At 38.2% G+C, this 24,410-nt stretch overlaps 3 protein-coding genes across 4 annotated transcripts in view; 1 reads left to right on the top strand and 2 right to left on the bottom strand.

The window, feature by feature from the left end:
• Nucleotides 1-7,420: 7,420 nt before the first annotated feature.
• Nucleotides 7,421-8,355, bottom strand: LOC115267289 (serine protease SP24D-like). The gene is made up of 2 exons (XM_029874204.2): nt 7,709-8,355; nt 7,421-7,645 (listed from the first exon to the last, which is right to left on the bottom strand). The coding sequence occupies exons 1-2, from the start codon at nt 8,315-8,317 to the stop codon at nt 7,499-7,501; spliced, it is 756 nt and encodes a 251-aa protein (XP_029730064.2). The 5' UTR covers nt 8,318-8,355; the 3' UTR covers nt 7,421-7,498.
• A 14,259-nt stretch (nt 8,356-22,614) lies between these two features.
• Nucleotides 22,615-23,610, top strand: LOC109426670 (chymotrypsin-2). The gene is made up of 2 exons (XM_019702202.2): nt 22,615-22,887; nt 22,948-23,610. Exons 1-2 carry the CDS (start codon nt 22,691-22,693, stop codon nt 23,486-23,488), a joined length of 738 nt encoding a protein of 245 aa, XP_019557747.2. The 5' UTR covers nt 22,615-22,690; the 3' UTR covers nt 23,489-23,610.
• Nucleotides 23,611-23,762: 152 nt separating this feature from the next.
• LOC115267285 (retinal homeobox protein Rax) overlaps nt 23,763-24,410 on the bottom strand; it is a 70,509-nt gene continuing 69,861 nt past the window's right edge. For both annotated transcript variants that reach the window (XM_062853567.1, XM_029874199.2), the window contains exon 5: nt 23,763-24,326. In XM_062853567.1, coding sequence (XP_062709551.1) covers nt 23,893-24,326 — 434 coding nt within the window. In that variant the 3' untranslated portion in view covers nt 23,763-23,892. The remainder of the gene's footprint in view (nt 24,327-24,410) is intronic.

A 24,410-nucleotide genomic window follows, 5' to 3' on the forward strand; every position in this document is an offset into this window, starting at 1 on the left:
CTCATATCTAGCAAATTTCTTATTACATTTCAAAACCTTCTACTGCCGAAGCTTACCGAGCTTATTAATAATTGTATTACTCAGGCAAGATTCCCTGATGTACTAAAAATGGCAAAAATAACACCCATTTTCAAAAGTGGCGATAAAACCAATGTATCCAATTATCGACCTATATCAGTACTGAACTCCATGTCTAAACCTTTTGAAAAGCTCTACGTGATCAAATTGAAGACTACCTATACCAAAATAAGCTAATCCATCAAAACCAATTCGGCTTTGTTCGTAACTCGAGTACATCTATTGCAGCTATCCATTTAATGAATACAATCATTAATGGTGTAGATCATGGGTCACTAGTGTCAACTCTTTTCATTGACTTACGTAAAGCTTTTGACTGTGTAAATCACGCTTTACTTCTACGCAAACTTGAACATATCGGTTTTACTCCCGACGCCGTGCGTCTAATTGAGTCTTATTTAAACAACCGCCTCCAATGTGTCAGAATTGACCAGAATACATCCTCATTTAAGCAAATTAAAAACGGAGTTCCACAAGGTTCAATTTTGGGACCAACTTTGTTTCTGATATTTATAAATGACATTTTCCAGTTACCACTAAAAGGAGAATTGCAACTATACGCCGACGATGCCGCTATTACCTACAAGGCTGGAAATGCCATCCAATTAGTACGTGACATGGAATATGATCTAAATCTTATAAACACATGGTTTTCGCAAAATGGTTTGTCGTTAAACATAGATAAAACCAATTTCATAGTATTTTCCCTTCGAACTACCCCACCTGAAGTTAGTTTAATGCTAAATAATTCTAGAATATGCCAAAAAGAATTCGTGGATTATCTGGGTCTGAGGATTGATCAAGGCCTAACTTGGAAAAAAACATATTGTTAGCATTACTAACAAAATAAACTCCATGGCTTTTGCCTTACGTAGAGTTAGAAAATTTGTATCTATGGATGTAGCATGGAAAATATATTATGGATATATATATCCCCACTTTCTTTACATGAACTCCCTATGGGGATGCTCTAGATCACCCTTAATACATTCTCTAGCTCGTATTCAAAACTCTATCATTAAAACAATAAAAAAGCTACCGTCGTTGGGGGTGAGAATGGGTCAAAAAAGGATACTCAAAGATTGTTTGTTAAATAACAAATGCAATTGAAGTCGGAATAACTTTTTATTTGGTATGTATACTCTCCTATGTGGTAATGATAGTTTAGCAAGAAAGTATCACGTTATATGAATTGCTTAGTAACCTACAAATGATTGAAAATTGACCCAATCTCACCCCTTAGAGGGGGTGAGAATGGGTCAAAGTATTCGAAATTACCTTTCTAAGAATATACATTAATTTTATTGATCATATCTAGTAAACCTACTTAAAACACAATGTTATCATGACGAATGAAAGCTTTGGTAATTTTAAAAGATGATTAATCCACCCAAAAGGGCTAATACAGCCGAAAAAATGGTTGAAATTTGATAAAATAACGTTTGTATACTGTATCACCATTTTTAGCCATCATAATCATCCTCATTAAGAGTTTCAACCTCCATGAGAGGAGGGGAGATTATAATGAGGGAGGGGCGAAGAAAGAATGAATGATTGATTGTAAAAAAACATGCTAGTTTTTGTATACTGCATAAGAAATGTTTAACCAAACCCTCCGTTATAAACTCTTATGTACATGATCATTGGCCTCTATATTGCCAAAGCGAATCACTCAATCTCAAGATAGAGGGTCGTTCAAATATTACGTTAAGTCTATTTTGTGAGCTTACGATATTGCAGTACACTAAAGATTAGCTGATTATTAGAGGAGCTGTTCACACGTAGTGTAAATGATTTTATTCACTAAACGTGCGAGGTGGGGAAATGGTACCAGTTTGCTGCACTTTAAACGATGTCCATCATATGTCGCTGTTGTTAAGATGTGATTGTTTAGGTAGCAGGTAGCAGTGGTTGGCAAAATTGGGCTTAAGTTAGGCATTAGTATTAAGTACATTATTATAAGTACACAAACACTCAGCGCTTATAGTTATCACTCTTTAATCAGCTGAGCACAGTTTAAGAACTTTTTCAGTTGTAATCCCAATAAAGAAAAAAAAAAACGGCCATGCATACTTTTAGACGTTCATCGGGATAGATTTCTTCCCCAATGTATAATTCCTTTTTCTATTCTTTTTAGGTGGTTATCATCGCTTTCACTTGTTTAGAGCTGTATTGTACCTATACGGATCAGAATATAACGATGGCGTAGAAGTTGTGTTGAAACAGAACATAAGAAAATTATCAGATATTGAGAACCTACATTGAAGATTTTCATTTTTTTTTGCTTTACATGTGTGCATTGTCTTTAAAATCCTGTCTTTGTATACTAGCGTGGTTCAAAAAATCGTTTTTGCTCCACACCGCTTATTCGATTCGTAACCAAATTCCATGCCTTCTTCCAAAATTAGAGCTCATTTGATTTAAAATTGAGACTGTACAAGCCCTTCAAAGTTTATATGGGAATTACTATGGAGAAATGATGTTTTTCATTCAATCGACCATAGCATTTCCACAAGTGCCCTAGAGGATTAGTTGACCCTTGGCACTCCTAGGCTACTCTAACAGCTACAACTTTGCCGAAGACCACATTCAATTCGGACGCCTCGTTAATTAATTATGGATTTGTATCCAACTGGACAAACTTTAACAATGATCCTCCAGCTTCCCAGCAGGCAACATTGCTGCATGTGGCGCCAAAGATAGCACACTGAAATCATGGCTACTATGTTTCAGTGCAAAATCCAGTGATGCCCATTGATTAGTTCAACCATCATGAGTAAAGAGTTCGATTATTTATAAAAATCGGTAACTAATTAATGAAGCATGCGATTTGAATGCAGTCTTCGGCAAAGTTGTAGCTGATAGAGTAACTTAGGAGTACCAAGCGTCAACTAATGCTCTAGGGTACTAGGGGAAATACTACGGTCTATTGATTGAAAAACATCGTTTTCCCATAGTAATTCCCATATAAACTTTGAAGGGCTTGTGCAGTCTTAATTTTCAACCAAATGAGCTCAAATTTTGGGAGAAGGCATAGAATCTGGTTACTAATCAAATAAGCGGTGTGGAGCAAAAACGATTTTTTGAACCACGCTATGTATACACCGTCTTCAAATATTCTTCAAGCGTATTCCTCTACAAATTCACTAAATGTTACGCACGGTATGATATTGCCGAGATGTGATTACGTGTGTTTTGATTTGTATTTAATTGATTTAGTTCTGTTCGAAGCATCAAAAGTTACAGTTAAACAAAAATTAATAGGACCAGACGTTCAGATTGCCATTACCAAAGGATATGTTAGAGTATCTGATGCATGATGATTGATAACAAGTACCGTAATCTGGAGGGAAGTTGGTCACTTGTCCTATATTCTTATGAATAAAATCAGATACAATGCATATGAATCCAAACAAATATTTTTAAGACATGTACTAAGTTTCGTAACGTGGGTAGATCACCTTGTAATGGTGCGTTACGGCCTAAGATCTACCATATCAAATTTTGATCTTGTATTTTTTTAGCTTTGGTAATTTAAATCATTCGCCAGCATTTCTGGCGAATCCTTGACCTACATAATACATCTTCCAACCACCCACTCCGTAGTACTTATGGGAGTGTCACTGAGTCGGAGGCCTCTTAAATAAGTGCTACATCAACATTTCCTTCCCCTATCCCAAGTTATGGTAAAGATGGGCGTGGCCGGGAATAATGACATTTGTGCTTTTGGTATTCTTGCATAAGATTGGAGCAAAGTTAACTCCCCGGCTTTGTTCCGGAAAGCAATCCGAGCAAGATTAGAAAAAGGTACATGAATGTTTTCAATATCCAATCTACGAAGTATACTGTAACTACACTAACGCTAACGCTTACATGTACTAAGTGGACCTGTAACATGTTCCGTAAACGAAATTCTTACAAGAAACTGCTACATTTTGTTCAAATGGCCAAATTTGAAAACTTTCAATCCGGGGTGAAGTAGATCAACCAATGTCATAACATTCTAAGATTGGAAAATTATTGAACAAACTAAATTTAATGATTCTGAATCTGAATAATTCTTATAATTCTTACAAATTGTGTATTTTGTACGTTAAAAATGAAACAAAGGTAAGTAAGTTACATAATGACCCACTTAAAATGCCAAAGGGTAAGCAATTTCTGAAAAAAATCGTCTTACTTTCGCTATTTTTAATAACACTTACATGTTAACTCAAAGCTATGTTCAATATACCTACCATGAACGAATAAAAGTGTCTTGAGTAATCTATTACACAAGGTGTCAATGGAAAATGGTTTTTTGAAAGACAGTCTTTTTACCAAGTTTTTATACACATCCAAAAGAGGCATTATTTTTATGTAAAATCTGACACTTAGCCCTCTAATACCCAAATTTTTTATTTTGATCCAAATATCATTTTTCGTCATCTAAAATCAATTTAAACATGTTTTGGAACATGATTCTTTTTTTTTTAATTCTCGATTTCGTTAATTTCATTTTTTGATTTTTCTAGTTTTTATTTTTGAACATCCCCACAGTTTTATATTTTTCCTGGAAGCCAATTTGGGGCACGGATTTTTTGAGATGAAAACATTTTGAGATTTTATGATCATTGTTGAAATATTTTTATTTTTATTTTTTTTTCATAGAAAATTTTGTTTTCCGTGTAATTTTAAGGAAAATAATTTTAGAGTATATTCGATTCTCTTAAACTATTAAACTAGGATAGAATGATTTGGGAAAAATTTAAAATATATTAATTGTAGCGATTCAATACAAAATAAACAATGACTTCTAAAAGATGACTAAAACATCAATTTTCCAATGATTAAAAAAAAATATAAATACACTTTAAAATACACCAAACACCATTTTAAGATATACAAAACCGTCCTAAATATCAGCCAAAAATATAAAATTTTTGATTTTCCACGAAACAAAAATTACACAAATGCTCAAACTATACCCCGTCTAAAGGCGGGGCTGGTTATTAGAGGATTAATCGACTTAAAACCTTCGAAAATTCTTCAAATATATTCACACAATTGATTTACGTCAAAAGTTCTTCTATTTATACCGAATTGTAGCGTTTTCAGTGGTTGAAATATCTGGATCTTGTAGTGATCAACTTCACTCCGCTGATCAACTTCCTCCCAGATTACGGTACTAAAATTAAGGATTCCATTATTTGGAGACATTTTTTATTAAATCGACTTCAAATAACCATCATAAAAATGTGGTGTTGTTGTTTTGTCGTACCGTATATCTGTAACTTTGGAAGTAGTGAACAGAACTCAATAAATTTAGGGGTTCTTAGACCCCCCTCCCCCCTACGACTTTTGTCCATACAAAAATTTTGATTTTTTTATGGAGCGTAGACTTTGGCCAGACCCCCCCTCCCTCCAAAAAGTCTACGTGGTTTATGAATGGTCCCTTATTATAAATCAAAATTCCCGTAATTTAATGTCGGATGCCAAAATTTCAGTCAAATCGGTTCACTATAAACTGAGTATCATATCGTCAAACTTGGTCATTTTGTATGAAATAGGATCGGTGAGTATGATTGGTTGGTGAAAGAAAATTATGTATAGTTTTGTCATTGAAATCTGTACTAAAAATTTCACGTTTTTGAATTAATAAATTGAAATAAATGAAATAAAATATCGTTTTATTTTCATAAACCCTTTTCGTTGGAAATTCTCCATAGTAAAAAAATCCAATGGTCCTGTTGCGACCAGAGTTTAAAATATTCATTTTCAATGAGTAAAATTCAACGTGAATTTTGAAAATTCTCAACTGAGGGATCAAAATAAAATTCATCTTGGTGAATGAATTTTCACACTTATTCATTCATTTTTCTGTCACTGACAATTTTTACTGAGAAATATAACTAGACCGTAACTCACGATTATTCTTCCAATCATCTCAAAACTTGTGTATAGTAGTTAATTAGAATACTAATTAACTGCTCTATTTGTCCATTAAGGCGGATTGTGCGTCTGTTAACTGAAATAGGACATTTTACGACGTGCGAAAAAATATTTATGATAGAGAATTGAATGCATTCAGCTGACAATGAACGTAACCAAACATGATTGAAAAAATGAGAATATCAATCTTTCAACCAATTTTTTACACACTGAATTCAACTCATAACTTATTTTTCCCAGCCTAACCGAAGAAAACAGAAACAGTTTATTGTGCCTCCGCCAACCACTTACCGTTGTTGTTGCGTTCATTCATCCCTCGGTGTTGATCCCTTGCGACAAATTTCCACCGACTGCTGATCCGATCATAAACACTCGAGAAGGCCTATTTCTGTTTTCACAATTAAATTCGGTTTAGCTTCGTGTTTACACCACCGGCAGAGGCAGGGCATTGCGAGAGACCCGGCAGCACAAGATTACGGTTTTCGGCAAACTGCCTGCCTAGCCTATATCCAAAGAAGTACGAAGACACATCGCCGTTTTCAATGGCTCTGCGGGTGGCCCCCTGGTTGGTGGGTTGGAAAGTCGGGATCACGCATGAATACAAGAATGCATAAGCACACTCTTACCGATATGTCAGCGAACAAGCTTCGCTGCTCGGGAGCTGAATCCCGGACTGTATTATCCATACGTGTTCGGAGTTCGTTTAGACTGGTAAATTTGATAGAATTTAGACTTGCCCCCAGGCGACGATGACGATGGTGACGCAGTGGGTTCGTTTGAGTTATTGAGAAAAATGTAATTATCTTTTTACCGGTTCGGAACTGCGAACGTACTTGAGAAGGAACAGGCTCAGCGGTGCCTCTTGAAGGATATATTGAGTTTTAAATAGTAATTATTAAGGATCAAACATACGGGGCCTTCTAGTGGGTATCGCGCTGTTCCGCTAACCCATTATTTTGCCTGCTTTTTGCAGCGTTCGGCATTGTGTTGAAGAGAAAACATTGTAATTTTATAACTAACAATGGGCGCTGAAAAGGTTCTTGAAACGCAGTATGGAACCATCAGGATCTGGGTTTAATTTGAACAGATGATAGATTTCGATCGATTTCAGTTGATGAAATTTTCCGTAATTAACAGTTTGAATATGTGCGACAGTATGACCCTTTCCAAAAACATATTTTTTTCTTGGGTTATTGACCAGTGTTCAGTTATGATCAAAATAGTTTCCTATTTGACCATATCCAACAGTCCGAGAATTTCTAAATTTGTTTAATTTTCATATCAACACTTGGGCTTCAAATAAATTTAGGAAAAGATTTTCAAGCGTGCAGGATGTTAAAATTTGGATGTTGGACAAACATGATAAAACAAACTTTACCAAAGGAGAGAGAAAGTTTAAATAGTTTTCATATAATATTCAAAAACAATTCAAAATTTATTTCATATATTCTTGATTGGTAATTTTACATGTTACATCATCAATTTCTTATCACACTTTATTCATATGATCGTTAAGCCATTCGGTGAAAAAAGGTACATTGGCATAGCCTTCTGGATTGACACCACATCCGATTCGCGCAAAGTTTGCGACTCCCACCAGCTCATTGTTAACCACAGCAGGACCGCCTGAATCACCCTGAAATGAAATGTATATTGACGGATTACAGTCAATAAACATCGATTGGCTGCGTCAACTTACATTGCAAGGCCCATGACTTCCAGCTTCAGTTGCCACGACGCAAATAATACCAGGATAGGTTATTCCAATTTCCTCCGTGCATTGCTTCAAAGGAATGGACCTCATGGTGGTATACTGCAAGCGATCACTTAATTCCTCATTATATCCAGTTCTGCCCCATCCTGAAATGACCATCTCAGTCCCATCGGGCAAAGGAGTCCTTCTCAATGGAATCGGTTGCACACCGCTTCCGAAAACAAAGCGCACAACTGTTTCCACCAGGCCAATGTCGTTGAAGAAATTTCCATATCCCTCATGGGGATATACATTTCTCACCTCTAATAGCTGTCCACCGGTTTGGTTCTTGTGCTCCAAGACACCCGCAAGGACCCTAAATCTATACGCCAGAGCAGGATTCTTACCATCCATCAGACAATGCGCCGCCGTTATCACCCATGTTTCACTCACAACGGACCCTCCACAGTAGAGACGGCCATCTTTCAGCAGTGCAACCTGATGAGGAAATTGATTCTTTTCCGCGAAGTTGCCACCAACGATTCGCGATGCATTGGTGAGAGATTGTAGCGAAAGGATGCACAGCAACAACAATCCAATGCCAGTTGACTTCATCGTTATTTTCTCTAGAACTGTCTGCTGGTTGAGTGCCAACTACTGATCAATATTGGCTAATTGAAATGCTTTTATAACTAATGTGGATGCAATAAGTAGTTGTTGGGTACTTGAATAGATGTTTGATAATGAACTCTTATGACTTATTTGTAGATGATTATTGAGAGCTTACTGTGAAGTAACACTTTGTCTAGCTAGGCGCTTCGGTTGTTATGCAATTTTATATCAGCTGCTCTTGAAAGTTCAATATCTTATAATTATCAGACACCATAACAACGAAAATAGTTGAAAACAAAGATCGGACGGTAGATTTGACTTGGATGGAGCTAGATTCGTTGCTTTGAGCGTAAATTAACCCTTTAGAACCGGAGTCATATACGACGACTCTAACATAGAAACGACTGTATAAATTCACCCATACAATAACATACAGAACACTGTCTGCGGCCAAGTTGTTGCAAATTGAGTCCTCTATTAAAGAAAAATGGGAATATTTGTATTTGCGACTACACTGACAACCTAGAACATCCTGAACACCAAATTTGGAAAAACGAAATAATTGACACACCAGTTGTTCTAAAAGCTGAATTTAGATATGAGTTACGTTCATATATATATATTATAAGAATGTTCTAGGTATTCCAAACTGTCCTAGCGTGAAGGCCTTTCAATCTACAAGAATAGTTTTATGCAAGGTTTTATGTGTTGTCGCAAAAAATAATAGCATTGCATAACCTACTGGGATCCGTGAAGCTTTTGACATCTACAATGTCATTTATAGACACTATATGGATATTCCAGACCAGCCAAACTACCTTGAAGATAAGAACCCCAGGTCTACACTCGTAACAACATCCATATCTGTTATACTGAGCAACGTTGCATAATCAATTGCGGTTACTGGAGCAATCTGAAGTCTACTTGTATATTATAAACTTTTGTGATATTGAGGGTCGTCCACACTGTTCTATGATGAATTTCTTCAAATCTACAAGAATAACTTTATGTATTTTCGTCATAAATAATAGCACTGTATAATCTACTGGGATCCGTGAAGCTCTTGAAATCTCAAATGTCATTAAGAGACATTATTGTAATAATCCATGTCAGCCAAACTATCTTGGAGTTCAGAATTTCAGATCTACATTCGTAACAACAGCCATAACCTAGGTCATATCTGTTATACTGAGTAACGTTGCATAATCAACCTTGATTACTGGAGCAATCTGGAGTCTACTTGTCTATTATAAACCTTCGGGACATTCAGGGCCGTCCAAAATGTTCTATAATGAAGTCTTTCAAACTAAGTTATTATTATAATGTTTTTTGAAAAGAAAAAAGAGGTTTTGTGCCTTTTTGAGAAAGATTTCGGAATTGAGGAAATCATTCAAAGGGGCTTTTCCCTCTTTCCAAATTTTGAGTTAAATAAATAATAATAATAATAACTTTATGTGTTTTCGTCATAAATTATAGCATTGCTTAATCTTCTGGGATCCGTAAAGTTCTGGAAATCTCAAATGTCATTAACCTTTCAGGACGCGCGCCATTAAGCAACCGAAACTGCACCGCGCTCGCGCTACATACGACGAGCGAGGTTTTTTTGGTGGTGTTGTACTTTTTACAACAGCACGCGTCCTGAAGGGTTAAGAGACGCTACAGGAATATTCCAGGACAGGATAATAGAGTGAGCGAAAACATGAGAAGCTGTAGCCCGTCTGTGATATTCGGCTCTCTAGAAAGAAATCCCGAACAGAGGTGAATATCAAATTCATAACAACAGAATGACATAGCCTGTTTTTTTGGCATAATTTGTTATTTTCAACTTATCAAATTATTACTTTCTTTTAACATGTTTTGTTGAGTAATCCTATTTTGTTATGATCACGTGATTGAGATTCATCCACTAAATATTGCCCGTTGCGAAGATTTATAGATTCCGACGCAAATAAATGATTAGGCTAATTTTCAGCGTGGGTGCATTATAAATGTTTGTTTACAATTCAAAACTATCATCAAGTTTGTACTTAAGTACGCAGCGTAAAATATTCACCAGTACGCAGTCTGTTTTTATATCTGTGATCCCACGCAAGAAAAATCCACGCAACTAATTTTCGCGCAGGAGTCTAAACAGGTGGAATCTCCGCAATAGCATTTCAATGATATAATTTGTTGCAGACCAAGTCTTGTTATTATTCTACTATTGAAAATATAGAAATATGTGAAGAGCTATAACACAACAATAACCAGTTCTCAAATTCATTGCAAGATTCGTTGTTATTGACTCTTACAAAACATGTTTTTTTTATCTGTATTAACGAGATTTTTAGCCCTAGGCTAGTTCATCTCGGGACCCACGCTTCACTTCCCTTCCGAAGGAAGAACTCGCATTTTGCGAGTTTGTCGGGAGTGGGATTCGATCCCAGGTCCTTGGCGTGATAGTCAAGTGTTCTAACCATCACACCAGGTCCGCTCCAACACAAAACATGTTATTAAATTGCTTTTCCAGGAACATTCTTTTTTTTTTTGTTATTTTGCCACTTATTTTTTTTTCTTTATACGGGGATTTTCTGCCGCAGGCAGGTTCATCCCGGCCTTTTGCCAATTATGACGGACAAGTTTATAACATAATAAGATATGTTAATAATTTAAAAATTACTACTTCCATTATACAGTTATTATGCCAAAATAATATATTTTAATATGCTGTTTATATTCTCTTCTGCTCCGGATGAAACGTTTATGTAGATGATATAGAAGAGCGCGAAAACATCAGGATGATGTCACATTTTCCCAAACATTTTCACGCACACATCTTATCGTATGACAACGGAATCAATGGAACCGCTACAAAATGTATGGAATAATGCCAGGTTAGCTCACGTTCTCATCAATATAGACGGATTTTGCGCCAACTCGAACAAACGTTGGCACCACCCTCTCAGATTACAATGAAACTTTCTGGGTGTGTAGACCTTGACTAGATAAGCCATTTTGCATACTAAGTTTCTTCAAAATTTATCTAGACTGTCTTTTGAAAAGGGCATTTGTTTTTCAAATGCATTCAGTAAAAAATGACTGTGTGCCAATGATGGCTATAGTACCAATTATTCGCCATAGTTGATTTTCACCCTTTTAAGATGTAAATCAACAAGAAAAAAAATTGTGAACAACAGATCACGCGCACAAAAGTTAGTCGCACTCATTTAAACTCCACATATTCCTCAAATCATGGTAGATATAAATCATTTTCTTTAAAATTTCGGCTTCCTTGCACCCTTTTTCGCCATAGTGTACCAGTTATGGCTAACCCCATAAGGAATGCATGCAAATAGTGCGAAAAGGAACCGAAGTTAAAAAATGTAACCATAATTGGTACAGGGTTCCTATCATTGGCACACGCTGTAATAAATACAAAAAGTAGTTTTGACTCCGTTTCTATATTTTTCCTGTGAAGTATGGAAACTAAGCTGCCTTTTAACTTATTGATGACATTCGTTGGTCTTCTCGTCATTTTTGTATAAATAGCTTAGGTAGTGCCATAATTGGAACACTTACCCTACTCCTACAAAAAAGTGTTGTATGGGTGATTTTCACGAAACAATTCAAAATAAAAAAAGGAAAGAAAACCAAATTAAGCCCTACAATGAAAAAAACATCATCAAGTCGATTTACAAAAAACAAAAAAAAAACATTTTCGTTTTCGATGAAAATTTGTCCCAAGATAAGTGATTATGTTCCCTACCAACCGTCCATACACCACAAGACAGGCACTTTTAAGGAAAAAAAGTTTGCCTAAAAAAATAATGTTTTTGTTTTTGAATCGACTTTGAATTTAAAACATGACTTTTTTTCAGTCTAGGGTTCAATTTGGATTTTTCCAATATTTTTTCTTAAAACTTGACTTATTTTGCATTACTTATAACTAATATTTTTTATAATAGTAGTCACTTTTTTTACTAAACGCATTTGCAAAAAATCGAAAAAAAAGATTAATTTTGATGAAACTAAGTATGCAAAGTGACTTATCTAGTCAAGGTTTACATATTCAGAAAGTTTCATAGTAATCTGAGAGGGGGCTGCTAACTCTAAATACGATTTAGGACGAAATTCGCCATTTCCTAAGAGAAACCATTTATAATAAAGTATTCATTTAAATATAAAAAAAACCCATATTAATCCACCTAGTGGTGATAGTGCCTTTCTCGTCGAATATGTACTCATCATTTTTTCCGGCCATAAGCCGAAGTGTTCCTGAATCCTGAGAATACTCTAGAACGGAATAAATCTCATTTTCTTCTTTTGTCACAGTGCTTGTTGACTCGTCAATGGGGGGTGGAGTTGATAAATAATAAATGTATTTGTTGAAAAAATTCTTAGAAAATTAAGCAAAACCGTTGATGTGTCGCATGCATGGGTTTGGTTCACTTTTTTAATTGACTGACTCTATTGACATTACGTGTGGTTTAGGGCATTGACCTGCTAGATGGTACGAGGTATTGACAATATATATATATTTGCCATAATGAAGAGAAGAGTCAAAGCTTTGTTTATATCTATTCGGAGTGCTATATACCTGGTTGAACAGGCAAGGGAACACAAGCTACCACAATTCAAAGAATCACTATACGTTGACTTCAAAGTGTACTAGACACTAGTGTACTATATCCTGATTTTACTGAGCCATGATCGAATTATGACATCCATTTCGAATTACAGCGCTTCAATTCAAGAAGCAAGGAAAGAATGCTGTTAGTTGGCTATTCTAAATGAAGCTTTACTGATCTACCTGATTGGTTGGTCTATGCTTGCTAATTCTCTTTTTAGAGTTTTGGCAAACCGTTCTCTGAACTAGATGATAAAACATTTTTGAAAACTTGACTTCGAGGGTTCATGAATGCATCTAGGAAGTTATTAGCAGCAGATTTGTAATCGGATATAGCGAAAGATTCGAATTATCTCCTACACCAAAATGTCCCAAAATGGTAATTAATAACTTGAATGAATCTAACCCATAAAAGTGACATATTTTGAAATATCGCTTCGTGTTTCTGTTTCTGTTTCTGTTTATTTATTATACGTAACATAAGACTTACATCTTTTCTCGTTACAAGCGACTATAATAGTTAACGAAGTGCGGCAATTCTTTCAGGGATGCATCATTAATTACTTTAGAAAAAGAAACGAACAATCATACAACTATACAAAATAGACAAAAACAACTAGAAAATTTCTCGACACCTTTTTTTAAATGCTGCTTTACCGACTATAGTAGAAATATCTTGTGGTAATTCGTTCCAGTAGACAACTCCTCTAACGAAAAATGACCTTCCGTATTGCGTGGTAGAATATCTTGGCAAAACAAGTTGGTTCAATCTGATAGGGTATGTGTGCCATCAGTAATGTCACGCTCCCATATTCATCCTATTCGAAAACAAGCGATTTACGGCATCGATTGATTCCGTTCTTTTTGTTTTCATGGATGCTCACTTCTAACAAAAAATACAAAAATAAGAAACAAAACAAACAGCGCTTCAATCCTTTGTTATTCGTAGGATGAAAATGGGAGCCACATGCTTAATAAGGGAATCAATACCCTACTTCGAAATGGGCACAGCTTGCTGTAGAGATAATCCGGCGTTTTACTAGTGATTACCTGGTGAATGATAGTAACGGATCTAGCCTTAGAAAAATTATCAAAAGAATATCCTAACAAACTTTTTTGAAGGTGGGTTACGTGCGCATATCTGTTTAGTTTATATACAAAGCGAACACATGAATTTAAGGTGAATATATAACGAAGCCACACCTCAAATTTTCAAGAGCACAAATCTGAAGAACCGGATATCGGCTTGCGCTGAAAAGTTGATCGATTGGTTCCCCGCTGGTGGTGACCAGTCGATCAACTTTTCAGCGCAAACCGACAACCGGTTCTCCAGATTTGTGCTCTTGGAAATTTGAGGTGTGGCTTCTTCATATCTTCACCTTAACGCAACTTTTAATTTATTCATTGCAAAGGCGGAAACATTTGTCAACAAATAATCTATGAGCATAAAATGTGGTAAAATTAACGCCTTGAATAATTTCAGTTTTGTATTGGTATTTAGATAGTACGCCCAAGGATAAATAGATCTCAGCGCAGCATATACCTTTCCACACTGCTTGAAAATTTGCCTATCCCAACAAAGACTCGAATCAATAGTGACTCCCAAGCTTGTAACATGATCTACAAATGGAATTTTCTGACGATCTAAGAACAGTTCGGGTAAATTAATTTCAGGTCTTCTCCTGGAAGGAGTAATGAAAAGAGCGTTAGTTTTTGAGGCATTGAGCTTTAGGTAATTAGCTTTAGACCAATTAGTAATATTCTGCAGTTCTTCGTTTAGCAGGATATTTATTTGTTCGAGACTCATATTAGCACAGTCAAAGTATATTTGTACATCATCGGCAAACATGTGGATGTAACAATGTTTTAAAATGTTGGGTAGATCATTCACATACAGCGAAAACAGAATTGGCCCCAATACCGAGCCTTGTGGAACTCCTGAAAAAATGGGCAAGAAACTAGAAAGAATGCCATCGTGAAAGACGGCTTGTTGACGTTCCGACAAGTACGATTGTATTAAGCTGACAGCAGTATCAGAGAATCCGAAGTTGTTTTTAAGTTTAGTACATAAGTGAGCATGTGATATTGTATCAAATGCTTTAGAATAATCTAACAGAATCAACACTACAGGGTTACCACGATCTAAAACAATAGCAATGTCGTCAATCACTTTAAGCATTGCTGTTTTGGTACTATAGCCAGATCGGTATCCCGATTGGTATGGAGATAGTCGGTTTTCTCTATTTACATAAGAACAGATCTAATTTTTCATCACACGTTCAAATGCTTTTGACAATGCGCATAAAATAGAGATCGGACGCATATTTGATAAGGAATCTACATTTGATTTCTTTTTTATTGGAATTAATGATGCAGTTGAATAAGTGAGTTATAGGTTTCAGAAGAATTGGTAAAATAAGTTTTATAAATTTTATGGGAATTTCATCTAATCCAACAGCATTTGACTTAATTTCGTATATAGCATTTACAACATCAATTTCGTTGATTTCATTAAAAGCAAAGGTAGATCTAACGCGTACATTATCATCAATCCTTGAATGGCTACTTGAGTGGGTAAAATTTGACGAAAAGAATCCATTAATATCACTAGCCGAATGGTGACAAGCTTCATCGTTTTTCTTTTTAATAAGACCTAAACTTTTGATTTTGCTCCAAAACTGACTACTTGTCATTTCTGAGTCAAATAAATTATCAAAGTAAGTTTTTCTTGCTTTTTTCACCAAAGCGGTAACTCTGTTTCGCATTCTTTTGTACACATTAAAATCAGTTTGTTGATTGGATCGCTCCCACATACGGTGCATAAGATCTCGATCAATAATGGCACGTTGAATCTCAGCATTAAACCACGGATTATATGGCTTCTTGGGACGAAAAGTCTTTAGAGGAACAGAACCCTCATATAATCTTTTGATGTTATCATTGAAAAATTCTAGCAACATGTCTGGGTCATCCGAGTCAAAAAATTGATGCCAAGGAATATCATAAAATTGACCAAGCACAAAATGAGGATTGATGTTTTTGAAGTCCCTATATGTGACGCTTTTTTCACAAACCGTACAATCGTAGTCAAAGGAAGCAAATACAAGATCGTGATTAGATATGCCCGGAACACTCACTTGATTAAAATGGATGAGCTTATCTGGCTTATTTGTCAATATAAGATCAAGCTGAGAAGCTCCATTACTGTGAAAATAAGTTGGCTCAATGCCAGCATTGGTAAGGTCAAGCGAATCCAGAACAGAAGAAAAATTAGATACTTTTCTAGCAGAACAGTTTAAAACATTTGTATTAAAATCTCCTGTCAAGATAATGTTATCATATGCTACACCAATTGTACTTATTTTATCAAAAATTAGCTCACTGCACGAAATATTAGGCGGATTGTAAAACACGCCTAGCAATATTCTAGAGCGGGCCACAACAAGCTCAACAAATATATATTCTGTATTATCAACCTCTACCGCATTGCACGAAACTTCAACGGTTCTATATTTTATTCGACTGTTAATAAAAATAAGAACTCCTCCACCTTGTTTTCTAATTCGGTCATGCCTTACTAAACTGTAATCATCAATAGAAACATTACTATCATTCACTTTATCATTCAACCATGACTCAACAATGCAAATGACATCGACTTTGGCCGTTCTAATAATAGAGTGTAATTCATCAAATTTAGTCATTCTTCTCGCACAAATACTTTGTACATTCATACAGCAGACTGATAGCTTGTTCGAAGGTAATGCAGACTTTAGCACTACCCCAGGAAGACTCACATCCGAAAGGGAGCTGTTCGAAGTACTATAATCAGCCATGATCATAGTTGAGGACTGATGAAGCAACATTTAACAAAAGGTATCTGTGAGAAGCAAAACTTAAACTAACTAAATACATAAATACATCCATATTCGATAATAACAACAATCATTATGACTCAAAAAACTTCCTAAGTGATTGAGAAAAACAGTGAAGACAGTTAGCACAACTCCTTCGTCATAGCAGATCAGCAATGAAGCAGAACAACAAGGCAGCACCAGCCACCTTGAACACCAACAGCACCGGCAGCAGCTTCAGCAACAACAACAGCACCAGCTCCGTCGACTGCAACTCAATCAGTATAACTTTTAGGAGGGAATCAGAGGAAAAAAAGGAATGGAATGGAAGGAAAAACAGAAACAAAAAAGGAAAGGGCTATTTACAGATGTCTTTTAGATCCTTGGCGTCATTCACAATAATCTTCCTTGAATCGTTAGTTACAACATGGACTACTCCTTCCTTGGTAAAAACTCTCCTCAGCATTCCGTTTCTCCTCATGTTCAAAGCCGTAGACAAAACGCTTCTGACCGTTGCGGTTAAAAATTCATTGATAAAAATTCGATTGTTTGTGTTGAATCCCAAATGCGTTTGCGAAAGACATCGTGTTTGTAAATATTTCGCGAAAAATCTCCTCCGTTGTCCATGTATCGCGAACTCAATGAGTATTGGTTGAATACTCCGGAATGTTTGCTTTGGCCCTTCCAAGCGAGTCAGATGCACAATTGGTTGACGATCATTTGGATATCCTAGATGTGTGCAAATAGCAGAGAAGTGGGCACAGAGATTCTCGCCGTCGATATTTGGAATCCCATACATTAGCAGCTTGTTGTGATTGCTAGTGGTCTGGCAAGCTTCTAGAGCTAATCGAGATGTGCCTTCCAATTGTTCCATGCGCTCTTGTACGCGTTCCAACTCGGCTTTGTAGTGTGCGAGAAGAGCAGAGAAATTTGCTCTCAGTTGAGATATGGTTATTTCGATAAGGTTGTGTATTTCATCTATATAACCGCGCAGTAAATCTTGCATCATCTTGGCCAAGTCGGATAAGCTTAGATCTTCGTGGTGTGCGTTGCATGTCAGATCCGTGATTGTTTCGGATGTGCAGCTGCTGACCGACATGGTGAATTGGACGAGATGTCACAACTGGATTACGTCTTTTACGGTTAAAATCCGAGTCCAGGCCTGTTTCTGTTTTGTTCAACAATACAGCACAGATTCAAGCAAACTTTGGAACAATATTTGCAATTTTTCACGACATGGATCAACCACTTTTGGAAGTTTTTGTGACACAACTTTTATTCGTGATCCATTACAACTTTCACACTTCTACGCACTTTTTGTTTAATAGCAACTTGAATCATGCTAATCAGCTTACCAGTATCCTTGTTGAAAAACCTGTATTTTCCACACCTAGTGCGACTAGAGAGGATTTGAAAGAAATTTATTTACTTGAAAACTCCCCCAACGCTAGTAAGAAAAAAAATCCTGAGATATTTTTTCCTCCTAGGAACCACGAATGGATTTTTTTTACGTTGGGCGCCAGTGAAACAATCTTTGACCCCGGGAGTCAATCGCTCCGACCTAGAGGGGGACGGGCCTAAGCCCCAAGCAGCTGGTCTGAGCCTCGGCCGCTTCCGGGCACACAGGAGGCCGTCTTTTAACTCCCGGGTCCCAGGGCGTTTAGCAAGGGGGAGTTTTCGGAAGGTGGAGATTCCTATACTAAATATTTACCTTTCAAGTGTATAATATAAACGGATCATAAGCTAACGGCACACGATTAATCTAGTGGTGGGTGGCTCGGGTGCCGCACGCTGAACGGGTTGATTGTAGGCCAGATAATTGCTGTTGCTGCTTGCGGCGTTCGGGGATCAATGGAAGTGTCACAGGTCCGGTGGCCGCCCGTGATCCCTGCCCCTTCTCTTGGCCATGAAAGGGGGGGGGGGGTGTTGAATGGTGATTATGGTGCGGTACGTCGTGGCTATCCTTCACGATGAAGCGATGATCGGAGGTTGCCTCGATTTCATCGACATGACGGGTCGACCGGATCGTGTCAAGCGATGACCAGTTGGAGAACGCCCTTCTTCCAGGGGGGGGGGGGGGGCGTTTGAATTCGGCCGACGGATTGGCGGTGCTCCAAGAATTTGTAGAGGACTGCCGAAGAGTTCGCTTGGCCGGTGGCTCTCCAGGCATGCGATTAACTACGTATGAAACGTCGGCTTTTAACTCTCTCGATGGGCAGTGCCCATGTACGGTGGCTGGAAACCCGTAATCCGAAACTGGGGGATCTTCACTTTGGAGTTCACATGATCCGACACTTCTCGACACAAAATCAGGACATGCCCATCTGCCTTCTTCCACGAACCGCCCACGACTCCGCGAATCACCTCTCCTTCCTCCCTTCCATTCCTTCTTTCGCCTGCGACTTCTTTGCGATCCACATTTTCCGCCCATCTATAGCAGCCCACTTTATAGCAGTCACCGCTATCGCCACCCAAATTGATATGTGCGTTCGACGATTGGCTACCAAGAGTGTTCGCTTGATTCAAGTGAGACGTTATTCTAGCTTCACAATATGATGCCCTAATCTTCCACACCAATAATCAATTGCTATATTGTTACCGTTCGGTAACAACTTCCAGCGGGACAGCTGGCACCGGTTCCGGAACACAATCGGTTCAGATATAGTCTGAAACTATTTTCCTGCTTACCGTTCATCTGATTATCGGAAAAGCCGCTCTTTGATGTGTCGCATGCCTAGGTTTGGTACACTTTTTTAATTGGTCACTTCCGGCAGGACATCCGGAACCGGTTCCGGAACACAACCGGATCAAATGTTGTCTGAAACTATTTTCCTGCTTACCGTTTATCTCGAAAAAGCCGCTCTTTGATGTGTCGCATGCCTGGGTTTGATTCACTTTTTTAATTGGCCACTTCCGACAGGACATCTGGAACCGGTTCCGGAAAACAATTAGTTCAGATATGGTCTGAAACTATTTTCCAGTTTACCATTCAACTGGTTGTCGAAAAAGCCGCTATCTGATGTGTCGCATACATGGGTTATGTTCACTTTCTTATTTGGCCACTTCCGGCGGGACACCCGGAACTGGTTCCGGAACACTACCGGTTCAGATATAGTCAAAGACTATTTTTCTAATTCCCGTTCATCAGATTATCGAAAATGCCGTGGTTTGATGGGTCACATGCATTTTCATATCTGGCCCCTTCCTGGGGTACCGGTCCGGTACACCTAAATGGCCATAACTCCGGAACGGCTGGACCGATCTGAACCATTTGCAATAGGAAACAATGGGACAATGTACCCCGTCGAATGAACTATCGGTCGTTGAAATCGGTCCATATTTACTATCTCAAAATGAGGTGACCTTTTTGTACACGTACACACACAGACATACATACACACAGACATCATCTCAACTCGTCGAGCTGAGTCGATTGGTATATAACACTTGACCCCTCCGGGGGCTCTATCAAATTTTCGTTTTTGGAGTGAACATATAGCCTTTCGGTACACCTTGGTATACGAGAAAGGCAAAAAGAATTGATTGAATGAATAAAACAAAATCTCCTTGAATAAATGAGACACATTCTCTTAACAAATTGTGTTTCATTGGATTCAGAGATGATTACGACCTTCACTGGTTTAGTTCTTGATAACAAAAGACACTGAAAAAAAAAATCATTTGGACATGAAAAAGTTTTTGTAAGAAAAACTTTTTTTCCCTAAAAGTACCCGTCTTGTATTGTATGGACGGTTGGTAGGGAACATATTTACCTATCTGGAGACAATATTTCATCGAAATCGAAAATGGTGTTTTTTTTTTGTAAATCGAGTTTGAATTTTTAAAAACGATTTTTCCAGTGTAGGGCTCAATTTGAATTTTTTTCAATCTTTTTTTTTTGGAACTTGACGTATTTAGTGACATTCAATCATACAACACTTTCTTGTAGGAGTAGTCATTTTTTTATTAAACACATTTGAAAAAAATCGGTAAAAAAGTTTAGCCCTTTTCAAAAGATAGTCTAGATAATTTTTGAAGAAACTAAGTATGCAAAGCTGTTTATCTAGTCAAGGTCTATACACCCAGAAAGTTTCATTGTTATCTAAGAGGGTGCTGCCAACTCCGAATACGATTTGGGGCGAAATTCGTCTATGTATTTTTTTGCAGTCAATGCTCAACCAAATATTTTAATGTTTTGAAAAGCTTGAGCTGAATCTTTCACAGATTGTTCTTCTCATCTAAAGGCACGATTCTAGAGGGTGCCCCGTCAATTTTTCCAACTTTTCTATCTCGCCATACAAATGTTCGGTCAAAGCCCACGGTCTATACAAATTTAAAAAATTGTGTATGAACGAAAAACCACGCGGAGGGGAGGGTGGCTCAGAATCTCCCAAAAAATGACCACGTGGTTTATGAACAGCCCCTATGGGAACTTTTCAAGGGTTCAACCGGTTTAAATTTCCTATCAAGGCGGCTTTTCTAAACTCAACAATTCCATGCGAATGGATTGGTTTATTTTTCCGTGTATTGTGTTGGAAATGATCCATATTTTTTATTCGTATTTATATCTAGGTACCTTCTCTATGAATTGAATATATTATTCCTTCATTTCACTCTTTTGGTTTACCAGATCCTCACTTAAAATTGGCTCAGACAGATGGTATACATTTTCTAGATCCGTCGTGATGGATCTAGCTGAGATGATGATTACATGACAAATATTTGACAAAAAACCAAACATTGAATAGATCGTCCCATGTTCCTAACCCAATAATAGGTACACCGATCGACAACCGCCCTGTGCTGTTACAATATTGTACAAAACACAATAAATGAGCAAACCTCCATCGCGATGATAATGAATCCACCAAAGTGACCTCGGCTGCATTCCTGTTTTCAAGCACCCATTAGAAGCAATTATTCGCGCACTTTGTCATCTGTTCCAATTTCCATAACTTGTTCCGTAACCGATGCCAAAAATTTCGGTACAAATGGAATATTAATTTGCATCGTAACTTACGTGAGCCCTCTCTCAAGTATCGAGTATTGTGTTGCACAGGGCTGACCCGTTTCAAAACGGAACGAGTTTTGGTTCTAGTCGATTGTACATTTTCAATGTACTCAGGTACCTATGTTGCCGTAAATCGCAAATCAGTCCCATCTGCTTCTTCATGTAATTTGATGAATGTTTCTTTTCGATCTGTATCTTGCTGATCTTTCAACTATATTAAAAATTGTAAAAAATATTAATATGAATTGTCCTTAAGTTGAAAATGAGTTTTGAATCTCAGGTTTAATTTTCTCAATGCCAACATTTTACAGATGCGACTAAATTGCGATTCACGGCAATAAAATTATGGTAATAATGCCTAGGACCAAGGTGCCGATTCATATTTCGACAACTCTTTTTTCAATTGATGGAAATTCATAAGACTAGTGTTGGTAACAATGGCCCGGGCGTCCCGCGTCAAGAACTTTAGAGTCGTTAATTGAGTCGATATGATCTAGTGATTTCATTTATTTCCTTCCTTTTGGATTAATTGTGTTGAATCGATTTTGCGTTTGTTCTGAGGGAGGAGTGCACCCCTTTACTTTTTCCATCAGAATGGTTTATTTGCAACTTCAAACGGTGTACGCGACTTGGCTGCCGTTCTCGACGACGACGACGGCGATGAATGGTGAACAAATGTGACTAATGCAGTCTAATCACCGACTCGAGACTTTCAGCACAAGAGGGTAAGGGATTAATTTTTCAAGTGGTCCTTGAGAACAAATTCAGTTTTATCAGCAGATTTCACGAATCGTTGGATGAATTGAGTATAAATACGTTGATGGGGAGGAAAGTCAACAGCTCAGTCACTGGAAGCAGCAGCAGCACAGTTGTGAACAATACAGACTCGAGTAGCCGGAACGACGATGAAGGTGTTCGTTTTGTTGGTAGCCGCTTTGGTTGGATGCGCTCAGGCCGTCGTCGATGGAGAGTTCGCCGAAAAGGGCCAGTTCCCGTATCAGGTGGCGCTAACTCAGAAGGGCAAGCTGCGCTGTGGAGGTGCACTGGTTCATGAGCGATTCGTGCTGACCGCTGCCCACTGCCTGTTCGATGGAGAGAATCAGTAAGTATTGCGAGTTTTGGGAGGACTTCGTGAAGGGGGATTAACGTTTTCAATTCTTAGGGTTTCGGAAAAGGGACTCCGTGTGTTCTTCGGAAGCGAACGATTGATGATGGGTGGACAGTTCCGCAACGTGAAGACCGTCCACGTTCACGAGGATTTCGATCGAGGAACTTTCAAGTACGATCTGGCCTTGTTGGAACTTAACAAGCCAGCTCAGTTCAGTGAAACCGTTGAGGCCGCAACTGTTAGCGAAACGCCGTTCGGTTTGGAAGAATCGGTTACCTTCTCTGGATGGGGACGTACTGCTGATGGTGAGAATACTACCTACAAGCTGAAGCACACTGCTTTTACTGCTCTGACCACCGAAGAATGCCAGAACTACTTGGGTGAATCATTCTACGAGGGCGCTCTGTGTTTCCACAATCAGGAAGGCCACAGCAGTGCCTGCTTTGGAGACTACGGAGGCCCAGCTGTTTTCGAGAACACCGTCGTCGGTGTTGCCAGCTACACTTTCGAAGGCACCTGCGGTAGCGAACACCCAGACGTGTTCGTAGATGCCGGATTCTTCCATGACTGGGTCCAAGAAAAGCTCGTCGACTAATTATTTTCAAGTACTTTATTTTTCGCTAATCCACTTAATATCTACGTTACTATTTACATGATTTGTTGTTGTACTCAATCAATCATCGATCAAATAAAAACACGACTACGGTCATTATAATACTGCTAGCGTTTTACTCCAATATCGCTAGATTCTCGTCATAAACCTTACACCAGAGGGCTTCCGGTACAAGCGGCAAGTGCAAAACTCACAATGTCTGGCAGCACTGGTTCTTTGGCAATGCAGACTAGAACGGTTCTTCCTATCGGGACACTAGCGTGTCCGACCCGATATCACCCAGCGATGTGACCCCCCTCCGGCTGTGTACAGATCGGTTCCAATAAGTTAACAATAAATATTGCATCTCGTAAGAGCCCTTTCGCTACCTAACCTAATCCGTTCGATTATTTCTCCGCAACACTTTCTTTGCTCGTGTTGATGCTGTTGCTTCCAACGCTAAGATTACTACTAGCACTGCTTGAACTACTACTGCTGCTGCTACTGCTACTCGTATTGCTAACTCCGACACCGCCCGTCACGGTCTCATTGGGACTCTCCTTCGGGCTGGTCGGTGGACTAAGTCGTGTATTGATGCTGAGGTTCTGTGGATAGGCCGCTGCCCCTAGCAGCGAGTTCAGCCCCATATACTGGGACAAGAACGAATGGAAATGCGGGATCTTGTAGCTCGGCACCATATTGGGATGGATCAACGGATGACCAGAGCCCGGAATCAGCGTCGGGTGCAGCCCGAAGTTGGCCGACCAGAACTCCGCCGGTGGAAGACTTGGATGAGCCAGCTGGTGCGGCAAGGGAAGACCCAGTGGAAATTCAGGCATTCCTGTGAACGAATACAAGAATACAAGAAATTATCTGATTAGTTCCCGTTGACAGGATGTTGTCCACGTGGAAAGATAACATCTAC

This window comes from Aedes albopictus, chromosome 2, assembly GCF_035046485.1.
Source record: "Aedes albopictus strain Foshan chromosome 2, AalbF5, whole genome shotgun sequence".
Taxonomy (NCBI): Eukaryota; Metazoa; Arthropoda; class Insecta; order Diptera; family Culicidae; genus Aedes; species Aedes albopictus.